Genomic DNA, 19,461 nt, shown 5'->3' with positions numbered 1-19,461 from the left:
AAAATTATCTGGCGCCGCCCCTGACAAGAAGACATGAACAGATTAATACCCAAATGACAACGACCTGTTAGACACTTTAAACCTTGTCATTAGATTCTTGAGTGTCCACTGACTGTTGCTCTTGGTCCGATGCAGCGCACATGATCCTACTTTTCACCTTCTTATTGGAGGAGATAATGAAGTAAGGACTGAGGAAGGCATAGCTGGAGGAGAAGAATATCTTCATGTCCGCCACATCCGGAGACACCTTGGCCACGGTCAGCATGTAGATCCAGATCACATTGTCTATGCCGAAGAACACGACGTACAGGACCACTAGGGTGATAACCATCTTTGCCGCCCTGGACTCCATCCCTCCCCCCTGGGCTCTCCGGATGTTCCGCACCTTGCGGCTGTGCCGGTGGAGCACCAGGAGGATGTAGCTGCTGGACCACAACATCAGCCCCACGAAGGCAAAGTCGCGCACCGTGAGGCTGGCGCCGTTAATCACGTACGACAGGCTGTCCCGGAAGTCCACGTGGCAGTAGCCGAGGTTGAGGGTGAAGGCCGGGACGGTGCCGTTGCGTGGCGCGGTGGTGAACAACGGCGCCGCGATGCATACGGCCATGTTGAGGCACCAGAGGCCTACGAAGGTGGGCAGGAGGAGGGAGGGCAGCCGGGCCTTCAGGCTGGACCAGCGGGGGCCCACGGCGGGGGAGAGGGTCACCGCCTGGAACACGCTCAGCATGCAGGTGATGCAGACGGAGAGGGAGCGGGATACGCGATAGGCGTAGATGACCACCTTGCAGCCGGGGTCGTTGAGCAAATCCTTCAGGCCGAAGACGGTCATGGTCAGGGGCACGCAGCGGGTGAGGAGCAGCAGAAGGTTGACGAAGGCCAGGTGGCAGAGGATGATGTCCACCGGCTGGAGACGGCGGTCTGAGAAGAGGATGTGGGCGTAGGCGAGAATAACCACCACGTTCCCCAGGATCCCCATACCGGTCTGCAAGAGGAAGGACACTCCTTTGATGGTCACACACAGATCCATGACTCCAAGCCTGTGCAGTTGCAGACGAGAGGCAGAAAATCAAAGATGTTACACAACAAGGAAGTCAATAAAGCAAAGAAGCAACTAATGCCACCTAGTGTACTTTTATGTGTTATCTTATCTCTCTTTAAGATAATAAATATCCTAGCATGAGAATATCCTCACCTGAGATTATCGATAAATAATTATGAACAGGGCAATGAACATTCTGTGTGGCTAATTGCCCGTGTAATTTCAATTTATAGCTTCTGGTGCCCCATTGGGATAAGGAAAGAACATTGCAGTTTTTACTCCACCCCCCACCCAAAATGTAGGACTCCCATGAGACAACAAGAGCATGTTTTCAAAACTGAACTCCAAGAAGTTACTTTAAAAACTCGTAGCTTTCAAGTCTACACACTCAAACAATAGTGAAGAAGGGTATTTGAGATTGTACACAGTCTCAAGGACTCAATGTTTTTGGATGTAGTCTATTTGTCCCGCAGTGGGGAAATTGCAGTTTGCAACAGCAGCAGGGTACAGAACAGCACTCAGAGTACAATTAAAGAAAATACAAAATATAAAATATACGAGATACAAGATAGAGGGAGTCATATAAAATATGAAGATAAGGATCTAAGGGTATAAAATAGTAAAATAATATAATAATATATAATGTAAGTGAGAGTTAAGTGTGAGTTAAGTGTGCTGGCTGCCGCTATGAATAAGTAATGAGTTATTGCACGTAAGAAAAAATATTTCACGTAATATTATTGCACGTAATTGCATAAATAAATATTGCACATAGTAGTGGTTATAGACATGGTTCAGCAGCAGTGGACCACAACTGTGATACAGTGGACACTGCATGTCTATATTCTAACTCATTCTTATGTATCTGAACTGGGCCAGTTCTCCAGAGTGTTCTCTCCCTGTGAAGGTGTGGAGTTATTGTTGTTGATGTAAACTGAGACTGATGGAGCTATTAAGGTAGTGTCTAGAGACCCTAACACACACAGCTGGTCCCCTGTTCTAATCTTTCCTTTCTTTTACTGTTCTGGGAATTTGCCACACAGGAGCTAAGCAATAGGGTGTAAAAACACTTGATGTTGAGCAGAGATTTCTAGGAAAATACCACTTTATCTCCTGTACCAAACACATATTTCAGAATAGACACTTCAGTATTCCTATACAATAACATTTGGGGAGATTTGCGATATGCTTATCAGTTCATTATTTAGCTCCAAATGACTGAGATTGAGTTTCCATGATAGAAATATTTAATAGTCTCATTACCTAATCTTATTCCCATGCATCACAACATGAAATAGATGTTTTATTTCCCCATGAGTTTATTGATATGTTTACATGAGAAAAGGCCTAATTAAAAGGGCAAGTTCATGCTTGTTTCCCCCAAGGGATTCTATCATATATTCTGCGTCAGAGAAACCATGTTTTCCCTCACATGTTTTCTCCCCAAGAACGGACCACTTTTCACGCCTTCGGCGAGCACAACCATTGTTCTCTCACATATATCTTAGTTTTATTATTTTTGCCCCCCTAAGGATCCGTCAATATTTGGACTACATAGACAACGTCGGTGTCAATAGTTTCGTCTTGTTAGCGATTGAGTTGCTTGAGTTGCCACAGCCTAAACTTTATGTCAAAAGAAACATAATACAACAAACAAACAGTTACTATTTGCCATAATGAAGAGAAGAGGTGAGGCTGGGCACCCCTGCCTAATTCCCCTCCTCACCTCAAATATTTTGCATGCACCCAGTGTTAATAGTACTGAACTATTTATATCATCATACAACATTCCTATCACCTTCTGAAAATGTTCACCAAAACCAAAATGTTCCAATGTTTTGAAAATAAAAGGATGTTCCAACCTGTCAAATGCTTTACAAAAGTCTAAAAACAGAATAAAACCCTCATCTTCAATTTTGTCCCTATAGTCTAACAAGTTTAAAACTAATCTTATGTTGTTATGGATAGATCGCCCTTGAAAGAAGCCCGATTGTGATTCACTAATAATTTGTGACATACCCTCTTTAAACGTATTGGCAATGACATGGGTAAATATCTTATAATCAACATTAAGTAAGGTTATAGGTCTTAGATTATCTATGCTTCTTTTATCCTTACCAGGTTTAGGAAGTAATGTTATTAATCCTTGTCTCATTGTAGGCATCAGAGTCTTATATTCAATACATTCCTTGAGAGCATAAAACAATAAATCCTTTATATCCTCCCAAAAGAATTTATAAAAATTTGAGGTTAACCTTGACCTTACAAAAGCTCCATGCGCTCTATTCAGATATAGCTCATCCAATTTAGATTGCAGATTTATACATTTATTTTGCTCTACTTTCGACATTGACATCTTCTTACAGCATTCGTCAATGTCTTGAATCAGTTTGACTTGTGGACTTGTGTTGGGAGGATTTGACAAGTGTGATGACTGTATTCCTCCACAGATACCATGGGCTTGGACATGGAGTTGGACCAGTTACTATTCACTTTGGAAAACACATGTAGTATGGCAGAATAGAGGAACTGGGCACAAGGTACTGGTTTGGTCCCTGGTTAGTCCCCAAAAATGTTGCAGAAACAGCAGAAAATATTAGATGGCATTGCATCAAGGCCCAATTGGAGCAGAAGTCATAGGATATTTACAATCATAGTAGGCCAATAGATCTGTTTTAAAAGTTCAGGGGTATAATTAGTTGGATATAAAAGGTGTAACACAGACAAAGGAAATCCGATTTTCCTGGGAACCCTCTCATTGCTGCTCTGTGCTGTTTTAGGACTTTGAAGAAGTTGAATTTGGACATAGAATATTATCAGAACTTTGAAAAAAGTATCCACAACAGTGCCTCTGACAGTGTGTCTATGTAAACTGCAAAGGTAGTCTGCATTTACATTTAGTCATTGGGTTGCATGACCTCAACTTGCTCACTATGATTGCCTCAATGCACTTCATTAAAATGTACAACAGAGCTGAAAGAGGTAATAGGTGGGGGGAGGGAGGGAGGGTTGGGGAGTGTTTCTTGCACGGGTGTGATTGTCTTTTTCAACTGATACCGTCTGGCACTTTTGGCCTTGTTTGAACACACACTGGAGCCCCGTCTTGTAATGTTTCTAATATATATTAAAGAAACTTGGGTTCATCAAAGATTTATTAACTAAGTAGCAACTAGCAAACTCGGTCAACATGTGCCTCCAGTTTGGTGTGTGTGTCTTCTACTCAAGAACCTGCTGCTATGTCGTCAAGAGTGTAGGCCTACAGATCACAGGGAAAAAAAAGCTAGTCGTTGCTGCCCTCTGGTGTTCGGAAGTAATAACACCCTCAATCATTACACGTCTCTCCCTCTTTTTCACTTGTGCCAGTATGCATAATACTATGGAACGCCGAGTTAGTCACAATTAAATAAATAAATAGATCGGTAAATAAATAGATAAATACATAAATATGGCTATGAAATAAACCCTGAAATTTAAAAAGATGGCAATAAATATATTAATATAGCATCATATAATTATATAGCTGAATCCATTTACCTACATCAATAAATAAATACATTTATTTATTTCAAAATGACGTTTTTGAAAAAACAACATTTATTTATTTCATGGGACTTTTATTTCCTAATGCCACATTTATTTATTTTTTGAGACTTTTATTTCCTAACGCCACATATATTTCCCAGCACCACATTTATTTCTGTGCTGTATTTATTTCCAGTCTCACATGCAAACGACAATTTTATTTATTATTTGAGATTCCCCGCAAACCCGACCAGCTAACATTGTTAACAGTAGAACGTTACATTTACATTTAGCAGACGCCCTTATCCAGAGCGACTTACAGTAAGTACAGGGACATTCCCCCCCGAGGCAAGTAGGGTGAAGTGCCTTGCCCAAGGACACAACGTCATTTTGACAGCAGGGAATCGAACCGGTAACCTTCAGATTACTAGCCCGACTCCCTAACCGCTCAGCTACCTGACTCCGTTAGCTTTAGCTTCTTGTTTATCTACTTGAGGTTCTAGTTTTTACATCAGGTCTCTGCTATTAGCCATAAACTGCAAATGTATGAGTGACAAATTACACAAATTGTGCTGTAATAATAAATAGAAACAACTTTTTCATCGAGGGTCTTTGGTACAAGCTTTATGCAACGTGTTAAAAGCTTTACATTACATTTAGATGCACTGCAGCAGTTGTTTTGCTCACAGCCATGCCTATACATTTGGTTATAATCTTGTATCTACTAATATCATAAATTGAGAACACTAAAACATACTACAATATAGCTATAGTTTTTCTCTGATTACACACTTTATGTTGCAAGTGATACGAGCAGACAATGCAATGACTAGCTTTTTTTTTTAACCTGAAGCCAATAGGCCTACTTATATTTTCTTGACGACACAGCAGGTTCTTTACTAGAAGACACACACACGCTATTGTGTAATAATCAACATAGTCTGTACTGTATTGTTTAGTCAAAAAAGTGGTTTGACAAGCTTGAAACCTGTAGTTGCATATTGGGTCAGCAGACCCAGGGTTTAAACCTCCTCTGGGCTTTTCTAAAGCAGAGGGATTAAAAGTAGGCTATTAGTTGTGTGTCTGTACACTGCAAGGTAGCCCACATCTGACCTCAACTTGCTCACTATGATTGCTTCAATGCCCTTCATGAAAGCATACAACAGAGCTGAAAGCGATAATTTAGGTGGGGGAGAGAGGGTGGAGGAAGTTTCTCATATATATTAAAGAAACTTGGGTTCATCAAAGATCATTATTTTATAACTAAGTAGCAACTAGCAAACTCGGTCGACATGTAGGCCTACATCCAGCGTGGTGTGTGTGTCTCCTATTAAAGAACCTGCTGTGTAGTCCAGATAATAAAGTAGGCCTATAGATTACAGGTAAAAAAGCTAGTTGTTGCTGCCCTCGGGTGTTTGGAAGTAATAACACCTCCAATCATTATACGTCTCTCCCGCTCTCTCTCTTTTTCACCTGTTCCAGCGTGCATAATAATAGACGATCAAACAAACGAGTATATGGCTCGTTATACCATTTGTGTTATTTTATTCCATTATTCTGAAATAAAACAAAACAATGGAAACCAAGCATTTTGGTCACAAAATGGACAAAACAAAATTACGACCCTATTTTTCAGATTTTGCATCAGCATAAATTATATGGAATAATCAAACCAACGATTAATGTCTCGTTATACCATTTGTGTGATATGGTTATTACAGTAGCCTATAAAAAAAAAACGAAACAACAAAAAACAAGCCGTTATACTTCAATGTGGGTTTGAGTTCCTAAATTGACGAAACGATATTACTCTATTTTGCGTTTGTCAACACAGGTTGCAAAATAGAAAAACAAATGGCCACCAAGTACACAGACCAAGTACCTGTATAAAACATCAAAACGTACTTTTTGTTATTTATTTCCACACACCAACGTATTTTTACTCAGTAGGCCTAAGTTCCATTCAGAATGTCACAAACTACTTCTACTCATACAACAAGAAGACATGAACAGATTATTACCCAAATGACAACGACCTGTTAGACACTTTAAACCTTGTCATTAGATTCTTGAGTGTCCACTGACTGTTGCTCTTGGTCCGATGCAGCGCACGTGATCCTACTTTTCACCTTCTTGTTGGAGGAGATAATGAAATAAGGACTGAGGAAGGCATAGCTGGAGGAGAAGAACACCCTCATGTCCGCCACAACCGGAGACACCTTGGCCACGGTCAGCATGTAGATCCAGATCACATTGTCTATGCCGAAGAACACGACGTACAGGACCACTAGGGTGATAACCGTCTTTGCCGCCCTGGACTCCATCCCTCCCCCCTGGGCCCTCCGGATGTTCCGCACCTTGCGGCTGTGCCGGTGGAGCACCAGGAGGATGTAGCTGCTGGACCACAACATCAGCCCCACGAAGGCAAAGTCGCGCACCGTGAGGATGGCGCCGTTAATCACGTACGACAGGCTGTCCCGGAAGTCCACGTGGCAGAAGCCGAGGTTGAGGGTGAAGGCCGGGACGGTGCCGTTGCGTGGCGCGGTGGTGAACATCGGCGCCGCGATGCATACGGCCATGTTGAGGCACCAGAGGCCTACGAAGGTGGGCAGGAGGAGGGAGGGCAGCTGGGCCTTCAGGCTGGACCAGCGGGGGCCCACGGCGGGGGAGAGGGTCACCGCCTGGAACACGCTCAGCATGCAGGTGATGCAGACGGAGAGGGCGCGGGATACGCGATAGGCATAGATGACCACCTTGCAACCGGGGTCGTCGAGCAAATCCTTCAGGCCGAAGACGGTCATGGTCTGGGGCACGCAGCGGGTGAGGAGCAGCAGGAGGTTGACGAAGGCCAAGTGGCAGAGGATAATGTCCACCGGCTGGAGACGGCGGTCTGAGAAGAGGATGTGGGCGTAGGCGAGAATAACCACCACGTTCCCCAGGATCCCCATACCGGTCTGCAAGAGGAAGGACACTCCTTTGATGGTCACACACAGATCCATGACTCCAAGCCTATGCAGTTGCAGACGAGAGGCAGAAAATCAAAGATGTTACACAACAAGGAAGTCAATAAAGCAAAGAAGCAACTAATGCCAACTAGTGTACTTTTATGTGTTAGCTCATCTCTCTTTAATTACAGATAATAAATATCCTAGCATGTGAATATCCTCACCTGAGATTATCGATAAAGAATTATGAACGGGGCAATGAACATGTGTGGCGAATTGCCCGTGTAATTTCAATTTATAGCTTCTGGTGCCCCATTGGGATAAGGAAAGAACATTGCAGTTTTTACTCCACCCCCCACCCAAAATGTAGGACTCCCATGAGACAACAAGAGCATGTTTTCAAAACTGAACTCCAAGAAGTTACTTTAAAAACTCGTAGCTTTCAAGTCTACACACTCAAACAATAGTGAAGAAGGGTATTTGAGATTGTACACAGTCTCAAGGACTCAATGTTTTTGGATGTAGTCTATTTGTCCCGCAGTGGGGAAATTGCAGTTTGCAACAGCAGCAGGGTACAGAACAGCACTCAGAGTACAATTAAAGAAAATACAAAATATAAAATATACGAGATACAAGATAGAGGGAGTCATATAAAATATGAAGATAAGGATCTAAGGGTATAAAATAGTAAAATAATATAATAATATATAATGTAAGTGAGAGTTAAGTGTGAGTTAAGTGTGCTGGCTGCCGCTATGAATAAGTAATGAGTTATTGCACGTAAGAAAAAATATTTCACGTAATATTATTGCACGTAATTGCATAAATAAATATTGCACATAGTAGTGGTTATAGACATGGTTCAGCAGCAGTGGACCACAACTGTGATACAGTGGACACTGCATGTCTATATTCTAACTCATTCTTATGTATCTGAACTGGGCCAGTTCTCCAGAGTGTTCTCTCCCTGTGAAGGTGTGGAGTTATTGTTGTTGATGTAAACTGAGACTGATGGAGCTATTAAGGTAGTGTCTAGAGACCCTAACACACACAGCTGGTCCCCTGTTCTAATCTTTCCTTTCTTTTACTGTTCTGGGAATTTGCCACACAGGAGCTAAGCAATAGGGTGTAAAAACACTTGATGTTGAGCAGAGATTTCTAGGAAAATACCACTTTATCTCCTGTACCAAACACATATTTCAGAATAGACACTTCAGTATTCCTATACAATAACATTTGGGGAGATTTGCGATATGCTTATCAGTTCATTATTTAGCTCCAAATGACTGAGATTGAGTTTCCATGATAGAAATATTTAATAGTCTCATTACCTAATCTTATTCCCATGCATCACAACATGAAATAGATGTTTTATTTCCCCATGAGTTTATTGATATGTTTACATGAGAAAAGGCCTAATTAAAAGGGCAAGTTCATGCTTGTTTCCCCCAAGGGATTCTATCATATATTCTGCGTCAGAGAAACCATGTTTTCCCTCACATGTTTTCTCCCCAAGAACGGACCACTTTTCACGCCTTCGGCGAGCACAACCATTGTTCTCTCACATATATCTTAGTTTTATTATTTTTGCCCCCCTAAGGATCCGTCAATATTTGGACTACATAGACAACGTCGGTGTCAATAGTTTCGTCTTGTTAGCGATTGAGTTGCTTGAGTTGCCACAGCCTAAACTTTATGTCAAAAGAAACATAATACAACAAACAAACAGTTACTATTTGCCATAATGAAGAGAAGAGGTGAGGCTGGGCACCCCTGCCTAATTCCCCTCCTCACCTCAAATATTTTGCATGCACCCAGTGTTAATAGTACTGAACTATTTATATCATCATACAACATTCCTATCACCTTCTGAAAATGTTCACCAAAACCAAAATGTTCCAATGTTTTGAAAATAAAAGGATGTTCCAACCTGTCAAATGCTTTACAAAAGTCTAAAAACAGAATAAAACCCTCATCTTCAATTTTGTCCCTATAGTCTAACAAGTTTAAAACTAATCTTATGTTGTTATGGATAGATCGCCCTTGAAAGAAGCCCGATTGTGATTCACTAATAATTTGTGACATACCCTCTTTAAACGTATTGGCAATGACATGGGTAAATATCTTATAATCAACATTAAGTAAGGTTATAGGTCTTAGATTATCTATGCTTCTTTTATCCTTACCAGGTTTAGGAAGTAATGTTATTAATCCTTGTCTCATTGTAGGCATCAGAGTCTTATATTCAATACATTCCTTGAGAGCATAAAACAATAAATCCTTTATATCCTCCCAAAAGAATTTATAAAAATTTGAGGTTAACCTTGACCTTACAAAAGCTCCATGCGCTCTATTCAGATATAGCTCATCCAATTTAGATTGCAGATTTATACATTTATTTTGCTCTACTTTCGACATTGACATCTTCTTACAGCATTCGTCAATGTCTTGAATCAGTTTGACTTGTGGACTTGTGTTGGGAGGATTTGACAAGTGTGATGACTGTATTCCTCCACAGATACCATGGGCTTGGACATGGAGTTGGACCAGTTACTATTCACTTTGGAAAACACATGTAGTATGGCAGAATAGAGGAACTGGGCACAAGGTACTGGTTTGGTCCCTGGTTAGTCCCCAAAAATGTTGCAGAAACAGCAGAAAATATTAGATGGCATTGCATCAAGGCCCAATTGGAGCAGAAGTCATAGGATATTTACAATCATAGTAGGCCAATAGATCTGTTTTAAAAGTTCAGGGGTATAATTAGTTGGATATAAAAGGTGTAACACAGACAAAGGAAATCCGATTTTCCTGGGAACCCTCTCATTGCTGCTCTGTGCTGTTTTAGGACTTTGAAGAAGTTGAATTTGGACATAGAATATTATCAGAACTTTGAAAAAAGTATCCACAACAGTGCCTCTGACAGTGTGTCTATGTAAACTGCAAAGGTAGTCTGCATTTACATTTAGTCATTGGGTTGCATGACCTCAACTTGCTCACTATGATTGCCTCAATGCACTTCATTAAAATGTACAACAGAGCTGAAAGAGGTAATAGGTGGGGGGAGGGAGGGAGGGTTGGGGAGTGTTTCTTGCACGGGTGTGATTGTCTTTTTCAACTGATACCGTCTGGCACTTTTGGCCTTGTTTGAACACACACTGGAGCCCCGTCTTGTAATGTTTCTAATATATATTAAAGAAACTTGGGTTCATCAAAGATTTATTAACTAAGTAGCAACTAGCAAACTCGGTCAACATGTGCCTCCAGTTTGGTGTGTGTGTCTTCTACTCAAGAACCTGCTGCTATGTCGTCAAGAGTGTAGGCCTACAGATCACAGGGAAAAAAAAGCTAGTCGTTGCTGCCCTCTGGTGTTCGGAAGTAATAACACCCTCAATCATTACACGTCTCTCCCTCTTTTTCACTTGTGCCAGTATGCATAATACTATGGAACGCCGAGTTAGTCACAATTAAATAAATAAATAGATCGGTAAATAAATAGATAAATACATAAATATGGCTATGAAATAAACCCTGAAATTTAAAAAGATGGCAATAAATATATTAATATAGCATCATATAATTATATAGCTGAATCCATTTACCTACATCAATAAATAAATACATTTATTTATTTCAAAATGACGTTTTTGAAAAAACAACATTTATTTATTTCATGGGACTTTTATTTCCTAATGCCACATTTATTTATTTTTTGAGACTTTTATTTCCTAACGCCACATATATTTCCCAGCACCACATTTATTTCTGTGCTGTATTTATTTCCAGTCTCACATGCAAACGACAATTTTATTTATTATTTGAGATTCCCCGCAAACCCGACCAGCTAACATTGTTAACAGTAGAACGTTACATTTACATTTAGCAGACGCCCTTATCCAGAGCGACTTACAGTAAGTACAGGGACATTCCCCCCCGAGGCAAGTAGGGTGAAGTGCCTTGCCCAAGGACACAACGTCATTTTGACAGCAGGGAATCGAACCGGTAACCTTCAGATTACTAGCCCGACTCCCTAACCGCTCAGCTACCTGACTCCGTTAGCTTTAGCTTCTTGTTTATCTACTTGAGGTTCTAGTTTTTACATCAGGTCTCTGCTATTAGCCATAAACTGCAAATGTATGAGTGACAAATTACACAAATTGTGCTGTAATAATAAATAGAAACAACTTTTTCATCGAGGGTCTTTGGTACAAGCTTTATGCAACGTGTTAAAAGCTTTACATTACATTTAGATGCACTGCAGCAGTTGTTTTGCTCACAGCCATGCCTATACATTTGGTTATAATCTTGTATCTACTAATATCATAAATTGAGAACACTAAAACATACTACAATATAGCTATAGTTTTTCTCTGATTACACACTTTATGTTGCAAGTGATACGAGCAGACAATGCAATGACTAGCTTTTTTTTTTAACCTGAAGCCAATAGGCCTACTTATATTTTCTTGACGACACAGCAGGTTCTTTACTAGAAGACACACACACGCTATTGTGTAATAATCAACATAGTCTGTACTGTATTGTTTAGTCAAAAAAGTGGTTTGACAAGCTTGAAACCTGTAGTTGCATATTGGGTCAGCAGACCCAGGGTTTAAACCTCCTCTGGGCTTTTCTAAAGCAGAGGGATTAAAAGTAGGCTATTAGTTGTGTGTCTGTACACTGCAAGGTAGCCCACATCTGACCTCAACTTGCTCACTATGATTGCTTCAATGCCCTTCATGAAAGCATACAACAGAGCTGAAAGCGATAATTTAGGTGGGGGAGAGAGGGTGGAGGAAGTTTCTCATATATATTAAAGAAACTTGGGTTCATCAAAGATCATTATTTTATAACTAAGTAGCAACTAGCAAACTCGGTCGACATGTAGGCCTACATCCAGCGTGGTGTGTGTGTCTCCTATTAAAGAACCTGCTGTGTAGTCCAGATAATAAAGTAGGCCTATAGATTACAGGTAAAAAAGCTAGTTGTTGCTGCCCTCGGGTGTTTGGAAGTAATAACACCTCCAATCATTATACGTCTCTCCCGCTCTCTCTCTTTTTCACCTGTTCCAGCGTGCATAATAATAGACGATCAAACAAACGAGTATATGGCTCGTTATACCATTTGTGTTATTTTATTCCATTATTCTGAAATAAAACAAAACAATGGAAACCAAGCATTTTGGTCACAAAATGGACAAAACAAAATTACGACCCTATTTTTCAGATTTTGCATCAGCATAAATTATATGGAATAATCAAACCAACGATTAATGTCTCGTTATACCATTTGTGTGATATGGTTATTACAGTAGCCTATAAAAAAAAAACGAAACAACAAAAAACAAGCCGTTATACTTCAATGTGGGTTTGAGTTCCTAAATTGACGAAACGATATTACTCTATTTTGCGTTTGTCAACACAGGTTGCAAAATAGAAAAACAAATGGCCACCAAGTACACAGACCAAGTACCTGTATAAAACATCAAAACGTACTTTTTGTTATTTATTTCCACACACCAACGTATTTTTACTCAGTAGGCCTAAGTTCCATTCAGAATGTCACAAACTACTTCTACTCATACAACAAGAAGACATGAACAGATTATTACCCAAATGACAACGACCTGTTAGACACTTTAAACCTTGTCATTAGATTCTTGAGTGTCCACTGACTGTTGCTCTTGGTCCGATGCAGCGCACGTGATCCTACTTTTCACCTTCTTGTTGGAGGAGATAATGAAATAAGGACTGAGGAAGGCATAGCTGGAGGAGAAGAACACCCTCATGTCCGCCACAACCGGAGACACCTTGGCCACGGTCAGCATGTAGATCCAGATCACATTGTCTATGCCGAAGAACACGACGTACAGGACCACTAGGGTGATAACCGTCTTTGCCGCCCTGGACTCCATCCCTCCCCCCTGGGCCCTCCGGATGTTCCGCACCTTGCGGCTGTGCCGGTGGAGCACCAGGAGGATGTAGCTGCTGGACCACAACATCAGCCCCACGAAGGCAAAGTCGCGCACCGTGAGGATGGCGCCGTTAATCACGTACGACAGGCTGTCCCGGAAGTCCACGTGGCAGAAGCCGAGGTTGAGGGTGAAGGCCGGGACGGTGCCGTTGCGTGGCGCGGTGGTGAACATCGGCGCCGCGATGCATACGGCCATGTTGAGGCACCAGAGGCCTACGAAGGTGGGCAGGAGGAGGGAGGGCAGCTGGGCCTTCAGGCTGGACCAGCGGGGGCCCACGGCGGGGGAGAGGGTCACCGCCTGGAACACGCTCAGCATGCAGGTGATGCAGACGGAGAGGGCGCGGGATACGCGATAGGCATAGATGACCACCTTGCAACCGGGGTCGTCGAGCAAATCCTTCAGGCCGAAGACGGTCATGGTCTGGGGCACGCAGCGGGTGAGGAGCAGCAGGAGGTTGACGAAGGCCAAGTGGCAGAGGATAATGTCCACCGGCTGGAGACGGCGGTCTGAGAAGAGGATGTGGGCGTAGGCGAGAATAACCACCACGTTCCCCAGGATCCCCATACCGGTCTGCAAGAGGAAGGACACTCCTTTGATGGTCACACACAGATCCATGACTCCAAGCCTATGCAGTTGCAGACGAGAGGCAGAAAATCAAAGATGTTACACAACAAGGAAGTCAATAAAGCAAAGAAGCAACTAATGCCAACTAGTGTACTTTTATGTGTTAGCTCATCTCTCTTTAATTACAGATAATAAATATCCTAGCATGTGAATATCCTCACCTGAGATTATCGATAAAGAATTATGAACGGGGCAATGAACATGTGTGGCGAATTGCCCGTGTAATTTCAATTTATAGCTTCTTGTGCCCCATTGGGATAAGGAAAAAACATTGCAGTTTTTACTCCACCCCCCACCCAAAATGTAGGACTCCCACTAGACAACAAGAGCATGTTTTCAAAACTCAACTCCAACTAGAGAGGGTACAATTTCTGGGGAAATTGTAGGGTGTGCTTACTTGCATCGGTTGCAGATGGGTCCGTCCCCTTAAGTTTTTCCCTTCTAGTGATATTTTCAAGCCTACTCATATTGCATAATTCATTAAGAACCCCCTTTGAAACAAGCTGAACCCCCTTTGAATCAAGCTAATGTAACAATGTTGTCACCGTATTTCAGATGGAATCGCGATTCAAACAGTACCATCTGCTAACTGAAAATATGCCCCCAAAAAAGCTTGACATTTAGTTAGGGGGAAATGGCTAAAGCGCCGGAAATTAGTAAAGTTTAGGCTGTGGCATTGAAGACAGCATATTGATTGCATTTTACATATTTTCTGCTGTATATTGGGGGGGACAGATTGGTGTCTTCTCAATATTGGGGGGGACACGACCCTGTCTATGTAGTCCAAATATTGACGGCTCCTAGGGGGGCAAAAATAATAAAAATAAGATATATGTGAGAGAACAATGGTTGTGCTCGCCGAAGGCGTAAGCACACCCAATAAGTTCCATGCTTTGAAAACTCGTAGCTCTCAAGTCTACACACTCAAATACTAGTGAAGAAGGGTATTTGAGATTGTACACAGTCTCAAGGACTCAATGTTTTTGGATGTAGTCTTGGACCACAACTGTGATAATGGACACTGCATGTCTATATTGGGCTATATTCAAACTCATTCATATGTATCTGAACTGGGCCAGTTCTCCAGAGTGTTCTCTCCCTGTGGAGGTGTGGAGTTATTGTTGTTGATGTAAACTCAGACTATTAAACTCAGTAATTCAGCTATTAAGGTAGCGTCTAGGTAGTGTCTAGAGACCATAACACACACAGCTGGTCCCCTGTTCCAATCTTTCCTTTCTTTTACTGTTCTGGGAATTTGTCACACAGGAGTTAAGCAATAGGGTGTAAAAACACACGCGATGTTGAGCAGAGATTTCTGGGAAAATGCCACTTTATCTGCTGTAATAAACACATATTTCAGAATAGACAATTCAGTATTCCTATACAGTAACATTTAGGGAGATTTGCTATATGCTTATCAGTTCATTATTTAGCTCCAAATGAATGAGATTGAGTTTCCATGATAGAAAGATTTAATAGTCTCATTACCTAATTTTATTCCCTATGCATCACAACATGAAATATATGTTTTATTTCCCCATGAGTGTATTGATATGTTTACATGAGAAAAGGCCTAATTAAAAGGGCAAGTTCATGCTTGTTTCCCCCAAGGGATTCTATCATATATTCTGCGTCACAGAAACCATGTTTCCCCTCATGTTTTCTCCCCAAGAATGGACCACTTTTCTCATATTCATCCTCCATTTTTGATTCAACATTTAATGCAATGCCTCTGAAGTCATAAGAGATTAAGCACCCCAATAAAGTTACAAATCTTCCAGATGGATGCACATTATTTAATTGAGGTTTATTTTCTCTCTCTCTCTCTCTCTCTCTCTCTCTCTCTCTCTCTCTCTCTCTCTCTCTCTCTCTCTCTCTCTCTCTCTCTCTCTGTCTCTCTCTCTCACACACACACTCTCTCTGTGGAGGATATTATGTCTTATCAAGCCCTAATGAGGCATTTTCATTACAGTAATAATGTATTTACTCTCATGAGTAAGTTACCATGAGTCAATGTACAGCATTAGATAAGATTTCTAAAACTGTGCTCCAGACTAATAACTTTGCTTCACTTTCAGCTCAATAATTATATAGCGCTCCACGTCACTATTGAACACCAATGCTACTTGTACACTTTCCAGTGTTCATTTTGTTCAATTCTTCTCCAATGGGTGGCGCTGAAGCCTCACCATCGATTTGATCCTCTCTACATGGATCACAGTTGATAAAAGAGAAGTCATCTAATCACAGGGAACACAAAGGCTCGGAGCCTGGTAGACACTCTGTAGGAGAGCTCAATACCCAGGAGTCATCACTAAGCTGTCACCTGTAAGGTACAGGCAGAGATTGACACCCGCTGTGGAGAAGAGCTGGCAACTGGAAATGGAATAAGGGGATGTGGACTCACAGAAAGGAGCGACGTGGAACGCCTCAGGGCTTTCCATACGTTCCAAAGCAACTCTTACTATAAAACACAGAACATGTTACTTCTTGTAGTTTCTGCAAAATGTACCTTTTTGGGATGTTGTACTTGAGGTATAATCTTGGTGCACTGTGTCTTATAAACACAGACTGTTTCTTGGCCTTTGCCTTAGAGCACTTCTGGTCATGAACATATGCTTGCTGCATTTACTGTGTGCACTTTTGTCGCTCTGGATAAAATTGTCTGTTAATAAATGTCAATGTAACTCTGACACAGATGAGGAGGTTGATGAGTCTGTTTATGGATTCCAAAGTGACATCTCTGACTGAACGGAACAATCTAGCCTGGAACACTGTCTCTGATCAGCATTCTGTGCATTCCAACTCTCTCCCTAAAGCTCTCTGGAAGTCAGCATGCCTTTAGGCGTCAGTGATTTAGTGTTCTATATGTTAGGTGGTGTTTCCCTGGTAATAGCTTCTGTGTGTGCATGCCACATACAGAGACCCTGGGTAGGATTGACACCGGGATTCCAGGGGGTGCCCATTAGCCGGGACAGATGCAGTCATCTGCATTGATTTCAGGTAATTGTCAGCAACGGAGGAGGCTACGTTCACTGGAGCATGTTGATCTCATCTCACTGGGGCTATAAGAGGAGTGTGACTCTGACTTGTCCTGGGGAGTCTGATCAGGACTAAGTGGGGGTTTAGTTATCAGTTAACCTGCTTCACGTCCTCTCAGGTAAGACAGACAGAACCGTCAGTGGTATTTGGTGGTACTCTGTTGGAGCGCAGGGTCGATTCTGTGTGTGTACTCCAGCTTCCCAATGTTTTCATTTTCTTTTTGTTTATATCACAGTATCCCATACACGCAGGATATTTCTGTGTGTTCGTGTGTCACGTGTCTATCAACTCTCCCCTCGCAGGCAGGATGTCTGGTTTGATGGTCAGAGGGCTGCTCTACTTGTCTCTGACGGCGATCGGGCTGCCGGGGAACGTGGCCGTGATCGCTGCCTTCCTGCTGGCGTACCACCAGGAGCGCCGTCTCCTCCCCGCCGACGCCATCGTGCTCCACCTGGCCTGCGCCAACCTGCTGGTGGTGGGGGTCCGCTGCCTGCTGGAGGTCCTCGCCTCCTTCAGCCTGGCCAACGTCTTCAGCGACACGGGCTGCAAGGCGGTCATCTACGTGTATCGCACGTCCCGCTCGCTCTCCATCTGGCTCACCTTCATCCTGAGCGCCTACCAGTGCCTCAGCATCGCCCCGCCGGGCTCCCGCTGGGCGTCGGCCCGCGACCTCTTCGCCCGCCACCTGGCGCTGGCCTTCGTCACCGTGTGGGTCATCAACACGGTCATGAGCTCGCCCGCCGTCATGTTCTCCCTGGGCTCCAACAACAACTCCACCGCCATGCAGTACAGCATCAACGTGGAGTTCTGCTTTGTGCGTTTCCTCTCCATCGACGACCGCAACGCCAACGGCGCCGCCCAGGTGACCAGGGACGCCGTGCCCATGATCCTCATGACCCTGGCCAGCCTCATCATCCTGGTGTTCCTCTACCGCCACAGCCAGCAGGTCAAAGGGCTCCGCGGTGGCGGGGCGGAGCAGCGAGCCGCCAAGGCCGTGGTCACCTTGGTTACCGTGTACGTGCTGTTCTACGGGGTAGACAATGGGCTGTGGGTGTACACTCTGACGGTGAGGCAGACCATGACCTCCTCAGTCATCTCCGACCTGCGCATCTTCTTCTCCTCGCTGTACGCGGCGCTCAGCCCCATGGTCATCATCGCCTCCAACAGGAAGGTGAAGAACCAGCTGAGCTGCCGGGCCCAGGAGAAGGCCACGCTGGATAAAGCCACCACGCTCTCCACCATGTGAAGGCCCAGTCGGAGTTAATTCTTGAGGTAATAACTTCTTCAAGGTGTTTTTCTCTCTTTAGACTCAAAGAAGACAGAATGTGTGGCTACCTTAATGATGATGGATGTCAGAAGGGCACAGCGTGAAATACATTCCTGGGCCTGTTTTGCGATTCATGCGGTGTGGCTAGGGAACACAATATATATTGCACACTTGATATTGTTGAGATGTTATTGTTGCTCTGTGCCTGGTAGCTTAGATGTGTTTTTTTTTCACTCTGTGTCTGAAACCTTGCACTTACATCTTCTGCTGTACTTTCTATATATACAATTTGTCACTTTGGATAAAAGCGTCCGCTAAATGAGCAACATGTCAAATGTTGAATGTATTCAGACGTATTAGAGAAGGCTGTCAGACATGAATCATGAGAGATACCGTAAAGACATGTATGTCTTTGATAATAACGTTTGTTCATTATTCTCCATCTTAATTGTGCGGAAAGGTTATAATTGGATGACTGAACTGCTTGCTGCATCTGTCAGATGACTTAAGAGTCGTCTCTGGTTATAATTAATGCTTTGACTAGAGAATGAGAAATGTCTTGTTGCTAATGAGGACGGTTAATTGCTCTTTAGAGACTGAAGTAGGTAGGGTGGAAAACTCTTCTTTCATCTGAGAAGAAAGTCAAAAGCTGTTCCAGAGATTTCTCTCCTCTGGTGCAGAGAGCGGCATCAGTGGAAACACTGTGGTATCAATGCCATGTCTGGAGTTTGGCTGAAGAAATTATACTGGATTTGAAACATGTTCAAATATCAGGTCTGAGGAAAGGATGGTGGGAATACTGTTAATAGTGATGACTTCTGTGTGGAGAAACCGTGTCAAGAAGCTCATCGCTAACAATGGATAAAGATGAAGCAGTTATAGGAAGTGATTGTTCACTCAGATTTAGTTGTGCCTCTGGAAAGCGAGACATGGGTAGGATGATGGGGGGGGGGATGTTGGAGATGTGTGTGTGTGTGTGGAGGGGGGTTCTTAACATGGAAGGGAAGTGTGTTGGGTCTGTTGGGGTTAAAAGGTCAACTTGTCAGTT

The 19,461-nt window shown here is 42.8% G+C and overlaps 4 protein-coding genes across 4 annotated transcripts; 1 reads left to right on the top strand and 3 right to left on the bottom strand.

The window, feature by feature from the left end:
- Positions 1-76: 76 nt before the first annotated feature.
- Positions 77-1,030, bottom strand: LOC136949616 (olfactory receptor class A-like protein 1). The gene has a single exon (XM_067243989.1). It carries the CDS (start codon positions 1,025-1,027, stop codon positions 77-79), a length of 951 nt encoding a protein of 316 aa, XP_067100090.1. The 5' UTR covers positions 1,028-1,030.
- Positions 1,031-6,609: 5,579 nt separating this feature from the next.
- Positions 6,610-7,563, bottom strand: LOC136949794 (olfactory receptor class A-like protein 1). Its single transcript, XM_067244042.1, has one exon. The coding sequence runs from the start codon at positions 7,558-7,560 to the stop codon at positions 6,610-6,612; it is 951 nt and encodes a 316-aa protein (XP_067100143.1). The 5' UTR covers positions 7,561-7,563.
- A 5,581-nt stretch (positions 7,564-13,144) lies between these two features.
- Positions 13,145-14,098, bottom strand: LOC136949518 (olfactory receptor class A-like protein 1). The gene has a single exon (XM_067243835.1). The coding sequence runs from the start codon at positions 14,093-14,095 to the stop codon at positions 13,145-13,147; it is 951 nt and encodes a 316-aa protein (XP_067099936.1). The 5' UTR covers positions 14,096-14,098.
- Positions 14,099-17,453: 3,355 nt separating this feature from the next.
- ora2 (olfactory receptor class A related 2) lies at positions 17,454-18,392 on the top strand. The gene has a single exon (XM_067243974.1). The coding sequence runs from the start codon at positions 17,454-17,456 to the stop codon at positions 18,390-18,392; it is 939 nt and encodes a 312-aa protein (XP_067100075.1).
- The last annotated feature ends 1,069 nt before the right edge of the window (positions 18,393-19,461 follow it).

The sequence above is a fragment of the Osmerus mordax genome, chromosome 1 (genome assembly GCF_038355195.1).
Source record: "Osmerus mordax isolate fOsmMor3 chromosome 1, fOsmMor3.pri, whole genome shotgun sequence".
In the NCBI taxonomy this organism is placed as follows: domain Eukaryota; kingdom Metazoa; phylum Chordata; class Actinopteri; order Osmeriformes; family Osmeridae; genus Osmerus; species Osmerus mordax.
The sequence above is the reverse complement of the archived record's forward strand: the minus strand, read 5'-3'. Positions and strand labels throughout refer to the sequence as shown.

Excerpts from the sequence above, each read along its gene's own strand:
- LOC136949616 (XM_067243989.1), bottom strand. The coding sequence starts at position 1,027 with ATGGATCTGTGTGTGACCATCAAAGGAGTGTCCTTCCTCTTGCAGACC.
- LOC136949794 (XM_067244042.1), bottom strand. The coding sequence starts at position 7,560 with ATGGATCTGTGTGTGACCATCAAAGGAGTGTCCTTCCTCTTGCAGACC.
- LOC136949518 (XM_067243835.1), bottom strand. The coding sequence starts at position 14,095 with ATGGATCTGTGTGTGACCATCAAAGGAGTGTCCTTCCTCTTGCAGACC.
- ora2 (XM_067243974.1), top strand. The coding sequence starts at position 17,454 with ATGTCTGGTTTGATGGTCAGAGGGCTGCTCTACTTGTCTCTGACGGCG.